The 11,693-nt window shown below is 41.4% G+C and overlaps 1 protein-coding gene across 1 annotated transcript; it reads left to right on the forward strand.

Moving 5' to 3' along the window:
• The first annotated feature begins 1,519 nt into the window (after positions 1 to 1,519).
• On the forward strand, positions 1,520 to 10,850 carry LOC120797621 (alpha-2 adrenergic receptor). Its single transcript, XM_040141444.1, has 2 exons — positions 1,520 to 1,577; positions 9,559 to 10,850. Exons 1-2 carry the CDS (start codon positions 1,520 to 1,522, stop codon positions 10,848 to 10,850), a joined length of 1,350 nt encoding a protein of 449 aa, XP_039997378.1.
• The last annotated feature ends 843 nt before the right edge of the window (positions 10,851 to 11,693 follow it).

An 11,693-nucleotide genomic window follows, 5' to 3' on the forward strand; every position in this document is an offset into this window, starting at 1 on the left:
TTTCAAATTTTTGTTTCAGTGCCTTGCTCAAGGCCACTTTAACATGTGGACAAGAAGCCAGGGATTAGACCACCAACAGCACAATTACAGGCTAATCCGCTCTGCCAGCTGCACTGATCCATTATTATTTGCTCATAATTTGCCCAGAGATACAGAGACCAACCAATAAGCTCATGCTGCAATGACACAAACCTGGCAAAAGGTTTTCAATGTGTGTTGGTTTGTATTTGATTAAAGACGGCCTGCATCTAACATTTTCATTATTGTCATTATTGATTGATCAACTTTATATTTTCTTGATTAATCGATTATTCATTTTGTCTATAAAATATCAAAAAATTGTGAAGAATGCCCTTCACAGTTTTGCAGAGTCAAAAAAATCAAAGAAATTCAATATAGAATCCGTACAACTTGATATGAATGTGAGCACGATATAAACTAGAGGCAAAAAATACTGCATTCACATTCCATTAATAAATCAAGTGTGTTGATGAAGAGGTGACTAATATAAGTTTTTTAAAAAAGCAGGAAGAAATTAAAAAAAAATAAAAAAAAATTAAAAATTAGAATTGGATTTTTTACACACAGACCGTCTAAAGGACAGAGCCAAAAGATTAAGTAATAATGCTGTACCTGCCTTGGGGGCAGTTGCCTGCTTTGCCAAGTTTATCCAACTTTGCCCAGACTGACCAACCCCCAGTCTGGGATTCATAACTTGTTCAGCCCTGAAAGAGAGTTATAACTGAGAAAAATTTCAACTTCCCTTGGAACAAATATGAAACTGGACACTTGGTAAGGAGCCAAGCACCAATGCTATTCCTGATCATCACTGACCCATACGTGATAATAGTCTCATTAAGCACCCATTAAAGTACACAGCAATACTGAATACTGTGCCCGGCAGTGATGCATTAAATCACCCATCGCTCCTTAGTTTTATTGGCTGCTAAGCAGGCGGCTCGTTGATCTTTATGACTGGGTTCACTACTATAGCTTGGGAAGCACGGCGCGCTGTGCTCACGGTCAGATCTGAATTTTTGAATTTTAAACAAGAATAATACTGGACAACAGAGATGAATAAGTAAAAGTCTTGTTCCTCAGAGAGATCGTGGTGCTGAGCAAAGAAGTAATTTCACTCAAATATACATGTGATTTTGTGTGTGTGTGTGTGTGTGTGTGTGTGTGTGCGCGCACATATGCATGTGTATAAGAGCTTGCACCTGTAACTTTTTTAATAATTCGGTCCATTCTCAATCCTGTTGCATTGTTTATAAAAGGCCCTGTTCACTGGTTTTTGAACATATCATCAAACGAAAACATAACAGACAGGGGAAGATACAGGGATGACAGTACAACAGAAAAAAAGAACAAGGTTGCTTCAAAGATCAAAGTCGTAGGTATTACAATGTGATGTGGGCACACATGATGATACAGATGGTCATTACAGTGTCTGTTCCAGTGGACATGGTTTAGTAGACTCTAGTTCTAGCATAATTCAGAGCAGAGTTCGTTAGCTCACATGTCTTTCAGGGGAACCGTGAAGCACATACTGTACCTGAGCTTCTCTAATTCAAGATGCTGCATCACCTCCCTCAACAGGAGTGTGGCTTGGGGGTTTGTTGGCATCGACAGTTCAAAAATAATTAAACTACATACTTAGTTGTGTTACTGTTGTATCAGCTGTCCAGAAAAAAAATGGATTCTTAAAAATACACCCTCAAAATTGGATAATTTAGAGCCAAGACAAGTAGGAAAGGGAGGCAGGGAGAAATCTACACCAGTCAGAGATGGAATCTATATAAGGTTAAATTTTAGTATGTTTAACTTTAGACAAATGCAATTAATTAAACACACTGAACTTCATCAGGTCGTGCCACCAGTCCTATCACTTTTACTTCCTTTCCATTCCTGAGTGATTGTTTTCCTGTTGTGAATTGAAGAGCCTGTATCCAAAGAATCTAAATAAATGTGAATACCAGAGTCAACAGTTTTAGATGTTAACTGTGATGATGTTAACGCTTCTGGACTGGACCTCTTTCACCTCTACTGGCCTGGCTCCCATTTGTCAAAATGGGCCTTTTCCACGAGCTAAAACATGTGACAATGATGTACAAAAGGACATTCAGATGATAACATACTACACACTATGGATATCATTTTTGTAAAATCCTCTTTACCCCCATCTACTGCCTATGACAAGGTTTTCCCATCCTGATCATGACAACGCAATGCAATGGCACTCCTGTCCTGCAGGTGCAACAGGATTTAAGATCCCATGTCAGCCTTTCACTTGTTGGGATAACAATCGAAAATCATTTCTTGCTCAGTACGAAAGGATATTTTGGAGTAGCCCCAGCTCTTACTCACATGCTTTCCAGTGCCAGGCCTTCGAAATGAGAAGGTGTTGACAGTCAGTGCAGCAGCTGACTCCCTAAAAACTGACATGAATCTGACATGACACTAACTGCACATTGTGTCTGGTGTAAGATGAAATTACAGTTTGTTAATATTAGCTAAAGCACACCTCACAGTGTATCTCTGACTATATGGGAACAGAAAGCAGAAATCCAAAATATTCCATATATTTTTGTGTGTCTTGCCACGTGTGTAAATACAACTCCCCTGGCCAATAAAAGCCATAAGGGAGAAGCCTCCAACGTCACACACTGCTACTTGAAATTCAGTGAGGAATAGTTGTAGCGCACTTAATGTGAACGATGACTGTGTGTGGGGTCAGCAGCTAATTGAACCAGTAAATTTCCAGCAGTAAATGTAAGATCTCACAAGGCAGATTAAGAGGATTTTGCCAGCTCAGGGCCATATTTAATAAACATCTACTAAATCATTAATACAGCTGTGTGTCAATACTGATTATGATCCACAGACATTTTTATATGTTGACACTTCACTGAATACCTTTAGCTTTTTTGACCCACTTATGATGTGTTTTTAAATTAGAACCTTTGGACTAAAATCATGCCATAACAATCTGTCATATGTGTATTATTACATTATAGCCTGATTTTAATAAAAGGTCTTTATAAATCAGGTCTTAACTTGGGAAATCAGTCAAACCCCCCCAGACACTTAGTTATTAATCAGCTAATTTATTTTTAGGTGCAATATTGCAATATCCAAAGTATTAATACATATTTTGTAGTTTAATTTGGACGACTCGTTGCCCCATGGGCCTGGCGTGAGTTTTGAATCCAGCAATGTACAAGGATCTGGATTATTTTACTGTTTATCAAGGATAAGAATTAATAATGTGCACCTTCTGACCTGTTATTAGGTGAAGAATGCTCCCTGTGAAGCATGAATATGGGAATGATAACAGTTGATAATGGATTGATAACATTCAAAGAGGGTAACTCCATCTGCTGATGAAGATAATGTGACATAATCAAAAGTACCAGAACAGCCACTAAAGACCCTAGTCTGAGGTGAGATTTAAATTTGACCACTGCGGTTTCCATGGTCAAGAATGAGCTTTGAACCTCAATATATTAAGACAATCCCTCCACTTTATAAACATTCTCAGGACAGTAATAAAAAGGCTGTCATTCTTTCACATTTGCTTGTGAGCTGGTTCTGTCACATGGTCTAACTGTTCTCTACAGAGCCCCCAAAGTCCTGAAAGGGGATTTTTTAAAATACTGTTTGTGCATAAATTACTATCTTGCGTAGACAAGATGAAATAACATCAAATGTTGGGACTTTGAGGAATTCTGTTGTCTTTGTTAGTGTAGTACTCTTTGTTTGGGGGCAGGAAAATTATTGAGAACCCTTCCCAAAACCTCAGTTTCACTGGTAGAGGACCATTACCTTCCTGACAGGTTTGTGCTGTTTTTTAGACAAAAGGGAACAACTGACAAATGGTGCAATTAAGACAAAATTACTAGGGCGGGCGAGTTACCCCCATGATTGTTCAAAGGGCTAGCCTTTTTCAGCACGATTTAAATCGTATCACTCAATGGCAATGACTGTAACACAACAAATAAAAACATATGGCAGGAATTTGGATTATTATTAAGATATGTAGCTATGCAGAGGAAGTTATCCTTGATATGAGCTGCTGGTGATGATTGGTGTGCTGGTCAGATCGATACCTTGAATCTGGGTTAGCTCCAGGTGACCAGTGAATCCTGGCAGACTTGAAACATTACATAATTTTAGAGATGACTTTAAGCCTTAATTCCTACAAAAGTCAGATTTAAACATCCAGCTGAGCACTGTAACTGAAGGGAAATGCTTTTAACTATGATTGCTCAAACACAGTGCAAAGAATCAGTGAATTTGTATTTAAAAGACTCAAGTAACCGTCTTGCTGGCAATGCTCTGCTTAAAGGAGGAACTGCCAGAGCCACTGTATGACTGGTCTGATTTTAATAACACGCACATAGAGGATCCATCTTGCTCCACATAAACCAATGATCCCAGCGCATTAACATTGTAAAAATCCCTTTCCCAACGCTAAAGATGTAAATTAAATGAATTATTCCAAATTATTACCTGCAAATACATGTTGAATTAGGGTTGCAAGGCCTGCCGCCCATTATGATCGGGCAACAAAACACTGAGCCTTCGCTCCCTCCCTCACAGTTTCTTGTCGTGCCTCACAAATGCTTTTTGTGCTCATTTAACAATACGCTGCTCGATACTCAGCAGCGCTCTGCAGAGACCATTTGTTCATTCAGCTCCCCTTGACTGGCTGCTCTGAGCAGGCGTCCAGTTAACGCTGAAGACCCCATGTTGTAAAGACAGTGAAGCCAATGTAAATAAGTTATTTTCCACACAATCCTAAGTACATGTGCTGCTATGCATCCAGGATGCTGAATAGAGTCCTATCTGTGTCCTGTTTCCATAAAGGTGAACATGAGCAGATAGTCGTGATGAACAGACACTTACATCTTACAATACCGAAGTAAAGATTTAGGACTATGATATCTTTCACAACTGATTCTAGAGCAGAAACAAGTTAAGGATGATGGACAACCATTACTCATAATTAAATCTGGTCAACGAGAACTTAAAATATAACTATAAGAACTAAATTAGAAAAACTGAAGAAGCAAATTCCCAAATTCCACAAGGCAGTTAGGCTTCAAATTGTTCTTAGGCACAACGCGGATCCAATAAAAAGGTGCACAAAATAAACTAAATATCAAGGTGAAAGGGAAATATACGTAAAAAAACATTAGTAACAATATCTTCTGGCATACAATTAATAGTGATACATAAGATCTAATTAAACCAAACTGGACACAGAAAAACAGAAGAAGCAACACTAATCTAACTGAAGAAAGACTTAAAATAAATGTAAAGTACTAAAAGTTCTTACAGTAATGATACACACTGATAGTCAAGACCAATAAAAGCAGAGCAGTAATTAAAGCTGAAAGCAGAGGCATCATTTCCCATCATCACAGAGTTCTTCCAACAAATATGAATTGTCTTTGATGGCTGTCAGCTCACCTAACCTCCTGCACACTCAACCCATCTTAAACCCTGCAGACCACGGCTACCAGATCAGTGTATCACTATTCCCAAAGCACGCTGGAACTCAGAGGAAACAAAATGCCAAGCCAAAACTTCCTATTACTGCAGCTGTGAGCTATTGTGAGTGTAGCAGTAGGCAGAATGAATTTGACAATACCGACGGTGTGGAAGTGAACTCGGACCTGCAGGTGTGCTGCTGCTGCAGTGGTATGGAAGCTGCTGGCAGCTGTGTGAGAAGGTAGACAGAGGCAGGCTTGTGACTCGAGGGGTCAGCCTTTTAATTCCCTGGACGAGCTATCAGGATGAGGTAAGACAGTGAGTCATACTCTCGCCTCCCTCTGCAACAGATACTGAAGTACTGCTGAAATAGCTACTCAGCTACAGTTGTATCAGGTAAACGGCACAATTAAAAAAATAGAACTCATCACTAACCCTAATTCTTAAACCTATCTGGCTCTATGTACTTCACTCTGTAAGACAAGTTAATTTCAAGATTAGAGCCTCAGGGCGTATCATTGTACTTTCAAATGTTGTTTCATCGTACAACATGGCTATCACACAGCATTTGACACCAGCAATCAAGAGACGCTTGATGCAGGTAAAGAAATACTTCAAAACCAAAGCCGCTCGTTGGTTTGGATGCAACAATACAGCTAACAAACATTACAGTGGGCAGATGCTAGAGGACAAACTTTGAAAGTTTTTCCCACATGGCAGCATATAAGGTATCATCAATACTTAAACAATAACCCTTTTCTTCCTCAGTGGAGTCTGGTTAAGGTGAGTTTTTTATTTGTCTGATGACACTTCCCACTCCTCCTTTAAATAAAGCATTACCACACATTGTCCACATAAACACAGAAACAAACTACTGCATGTAGATCGAGTCTTTGATACGGCAGCTAGGTTCAGTCGACATTTTAAAACATGTCAAGGTACGTCTTGAATCCGTTGACTTGCTTGTGTGGCTTGATGTTCATATGAGGAATTTCCATTTTCAATCCCAGTACTGTAACCTCTCAAGTCTAATTCGCTTGTCTTCTTCTCAAATGACTGCAATAGAAGCTAAGGCTAAACAAATGTAGATTTGTTTGGGATTTTCAAGGATCACATTTAATATATTATGCCTACTCAACTCAGGCTCATGGAGAGGCTTGAATAGAAACGACATATCTTTGAAAGATAAATGCTACTCAGAGATTTGGCAGAGGTCATGAGAGATCATCCACTGAAGAGTCACTTCATTTTACATTTATTCAAATACATACTTCACTTAATGTACATAGACTTTTAGGTCCCTGGATATGATACTCAGCTTCTTCGCTAAAGTCCTTTTTGCGACTGGAGCATCCACAAACGCTTCATTTATAATCTTTGATGTGAAGACCGCAGCACTGCTGTGTGTGTACATGTAAGTATATACAGCGTGTGTGTGTGTGTGTGTGTTCACTGTTGTACTGTTTCTTGTTTAAAAACTCTTTCCTTTAACGAGAGATGTTTTCTATATCTTTTAAAACACAACGGTCGCAGAACCTCTGGGAACAATGGCATCTCCACAGGTTTTCAATGGGGTTTAGGTCACGACTCATTGCTGGACAGTTTAAAACAGTCTATCTTTTCCTTGTCAACCATTCTGTTGTGCCGCTGGGTGTGCGCTTTGGGTCGCTGTTCTGCTGAAAGACCCAAGACCTTTGCCTCAAACCTTGTTTTCTGACGCCACGTTTAACACATTTCCTTCTAAAATGCCCCTGTAATCTTCTGATATCATCATTCCTTTGATAGATTCAGTGCCTCCAGGACGAGACGCAAAGCAGCCGCACAGCAGGATAGAACCTCCATCATACTGCAGGTAGGGTCTTCATTTCATTTCATTCCCAAAGAGCTCTACTCTGGTTCCATCTGTCCATAGAACATTATCCCAGAAAGACTGTGGCTTATCTATAAAAGGTTTTTGCAAACATTATTCTCGCCTTTTTGTGCCTTTCTTTCAATAGTGTTGTCCTCCTTGGCCTCTGCCCATGGAGCCCTACTTGGTTTGGTGTGCTGCCTATGGCACGGGCTGAAACCACTACTACAGACTGCACAATGTCGGCCCGAAGCTCTTTAGATGTCTTGTGTGGTGTTTTTTTCCCACAATCCGCATCAACCTTCACAGACTTCTCTCACCAAGTTTCTTCTTAGCGCCAAGTCCTGGAAGCATCTTAACAGCTTTATGACTGAAACGTCTTGATAACATTATGAACTGTTGAAACGTGGCTTTCAGGATCTCTGGGGAATTTTTATGTTTTTTGATAACACCGTTTCTGATGCTGTCAGAAAGCTCTCTTGTCTTCACCATTGTGAAAAAGAAACTGGAAACAATCAGCCCCTTTTTATGCAGTAAAACTGTCATTCATTGGTTAATTCAGGTCATGGAAACACTGAATATTAAGCGCAGGTTAGTTATTTGTTTTTTATTTTGTTTGAGGAACTAATTCAAATACATCAAAATGATGCCAATAACCGTGTCAAGTGAACATTTTCTGGCAGGATTTATTATTTCACTATACAGAGGCTTTTTGCTTTTTGTTCAGTAACTTTGGACATTTTATTAAATATTCTGATTATACAAAATTGGTTGATTGGCATTTATTTTTGAAGATATTTATAAATTCTTTACTTAAAATTCAGGGGTGCCAGTAATTTCAACAAGGCCTGTACCACTGGTTGAGCCTAGATGCCATTTAGAAAATTTCTGTTATGAAACATCGGTGGTGAAATAAAAACAGCTAAGTTTTCAACATTTTTGGCAGATGTTTTGTTCCTGACCAATAAAACCAGCTCTGCCTGAGGGGCCCATGGCTTGATAAAAACACTAGCAGACGTTACGTTATCGGACAGATCAGTGGGCTTCGTATTCAATCTGTTAACACAATAAAACACAGGTCTCAGAAAACACCAATACATGCTGTAGATGCTCCAGCTGTACCGTCAGGTGTTTGGGTTGGATTCAAACCACTGCATATGTATGCGTGTGTGTGTGTGTGTGTGTGTGTGTGTGTGTGTGTGTGTGTGTGTGTGTGTGTGTGTGTGTGTGTGTGTGTGTGTGAGTGCATGAGCGATTAAAAGAATGAAAAGGTGGAAGTGCGAAGGTGTGCAAGGAGAAGTGAAACGTAGCACACTGTTGAAAAACCAATCTATCTTCTGGTTGTACTGATTTACACAGAGGTGTGTCCGGACGAGCAGCCTGCCTCCAAGCTGATGAGCTCTACTCCAAAATCCCAAAAAGGCCCTCACATCTTGAACTTCCCTCAACTCACACACTCCTCCTTCACTCTCTCTTCCTCAAAACTGCTCCCACATGAAGACACACAACTCCAAAAATGAAATCCTGCCCATGTGTGTGTAATCTTTTTGGTCACACATTTCTCTAGTTTAACTTTGCCTCCTGGTTACAGACAATCTTGAACAGTTTAAAGCAGTAAACGGCTTCATTCTGAGGGCAGCAAAAACATGACCTGCACACACACTTTCAGGTCACAACATTTGGCCACTGTTTGCATGATCTTGGGCTGCAACACCAAAAACAACAATGCACTACTAATAATTTGGATATGGAGAAAATCCGAGCTCGTCCCCGGCCTCATCATATTCCCATAGTATATGAAATAGTGCTCTGTGCCGGGGGCGGGGCAGCAGTGGGTGAGTTTTATGAGAACAACACATGGGGCATTCATCAGGAGCGAGAGCGCACCATGCTGAAGGAGGGAGAGCTGCGGCTGGACGGCACTCTGCTCCGGACAAACAGGAGACGAGAAGACTATAGTAGGCTGCGGGGGAAGATTTTTTTTTTTTATTTAAGTAAGTCATCTTGAGATACGCCTGATCAACAGGCGGCAGATAACCTCCGTTAGGACTCCGGTAATTGGGAATCTTTTCACGCGCGCGTATCCATGCCGACAGATGTGTGAATTGGCCGCGGAGCCGCGCGTTTTTGATGGACTCGTCAGTCATTAAAGGGGTAGATGTCAATTCATGCCAACATTCAACCAGTCCGGGATATCTATAAAGCGCGCATAGTCGGGATGGACCCGTTCAACGCCAGCGGGATGGACGCGTTCACGGTGGTCCATCTGAATTCCTCCTGGAGCATGGACAGAGGATATACTTTAGCAGCGATAGCCGGCATTGCTGCTCTTGTAAGTTTTCTCATTCTCTTTACCGTTGTTGGAAATATTCTGGTGGTTATTGCTGTGTTAACGAGCAGGGCGCTGAAAGCCCCCCAGAACCTCTTTCTGGTGTCCCTGGCCACCGCGGACATCCTGGTCGCCACCTTGGTGATGCCGTTTTCTCTGGCGAATGAACTCATGGGCTACTGGTATTTCGGAAAAGTTTGGTGTGGTATCTATTTGGCTCTGGATGTTTTGTTCTGCACCTCGTCTATTGTGCATCTGTGCGCAATAAGCCTGGACCGGTACTGGTCCGTTACGCAGGCTGTAGAGTACAACCTGAAGCGGACTCCTAGACGCGTCAAGTGCATCATCTTAATTGTTTGGCTTATCTCTGCTTTCATCTCATCTCCGCCGCTCATATCTATAGACCGCAACAACGATATCAGCTCTCAGCCTCAGTGCGAGCTGAATGACGACACCTGGTACATCCTCTCCTCCAGCATCGCGTCCTTCTTCGCTCCCTGCTTAATCATGATCCTGGTGTATATCAGAATATACCAAGTGGCCAAAACCAGAACCAGGGGCATGTCGGGGAAAAATCCCAGGACAGATGGTGTTACCCAAACTGAGAATGGTCTGAGCAAAGCCACCTCCCCCTTCCATGGCGAGAGAGAGAACGGCCACTGTCAGTGCCCACCCCCGCGCAGCCAACGCACCGTCACCATAGGGCCACAGACTGAGGATGCTGACATGGAGGAGAGCTCCTCCTCAGAGGGCAAACACCAGGATTCTCAAAGAGCCAAGAAGGCCAGCCAAAAGAAAAGCTCCCTCTCCAAACACTCCACTCGCATCTCCAGAGTCAGTAACAAATCCATGGACCTCTTTGCCTCTAGGAGGAAACGCCGCCGGAGCTCCTTAGCCAGGAAAAAGGTCTCTCAAGCCAGGGAGAAGAGGTTCACATTCGTTCTGGCTGTGGTCATGGGGGTTTTTGTTGTGTGCTGGTTCCCCTTTTTCTTTAGCTACAGCCTCTACGGTGTGTGCAGGGACTCCTGTAAGATCCCTGATCCACTCTTTAAATTCTTCTTCTGGATTGGCTACTGTAACAGCTCCCTCAACCCCGCCATCTACACCATCTTCAACCGGGACTTCAGACGAGCCTTCCAAAAGATCCTCTGCAAGTCGTGGAAAAAGTCCTTTTAGATCTAAAGCAGAGCTGCTGCACCTTGACAATCTTAAAAGAAATATCAAAGTGAATTTAAAAAAAAAAAGAAGAAGCCTGTTTTGTCTATTACTGCCACTTGTTACTCACTGTTCTCATTGTCCTGTTGTAATTCAATCATGGCAGTGCACACCCTGATCCACCTACTGGGTGCCTCTATAAGCTTCAACATGAAGTATGTTTCCGTTACAGGCTTCCTACAGGCTTTCCTGAATAGCGAGTGCCACCGTTCTTTTATTCCTACTGAAGTGTGCTGTAATGCTTTATAGTGTATCATCATCATCAATCATGCTCTCTATAACATCCACAAAAGATACACACGTGGCTGGATTTGACTGCTAGGAGGCCCCAGAGGCCCCCTCTCTGCGACGTGTGAAATTTTTCTTTGTTTTTTTTTTTTGTGATAGAATACTACTGGGCCACAGATTTTTCGTGTGGTAATTTGAATTTATATATTAATTTAGAAGGGAATATACAACACATACGCACAAAATTGAGAGAATGAAGGTTTTCGGAAACTTGATTTTGACAGAGATTCTTTTCAAGACAGAATCTTGGATGAATGGTCCATTTTTTGGGAAATACACTTATTCGCTTTCCTGCAAAGCGTCAGATGAAAAGACTGCTATTGCGCTAATGTCTGTACTGCAAATATGTGGCTGGAGCACAGTGGCTGGTTAGCTTAGTTTAGCATAATGACTGGAAACAGAGGGAAACAGCTAGCCTGGCTCTGTCCACAGGCAACAAAATCTGCCAAAAGCTCAATTGGTTTGTTTAATCTTTACAAAAAACGAAGTGTAAAAACAACAATTCACTGTTTGACA

Source organism: Xiphias gladius, chromosome 12, assembly GCF_016859285.1.
Source record: "Xiphias gladius isolate SHS-SW01 ecotype Sanya breed wild chromosome 12, ASM1685928v1, whole genome shotgun sequence".
Lineage (NCBI taxonomy): Eukaryota > Metazoa > Chordata > Actinopteri > Istiophoriformes > Xiphiidae > Xiphias > Xiphias gladius.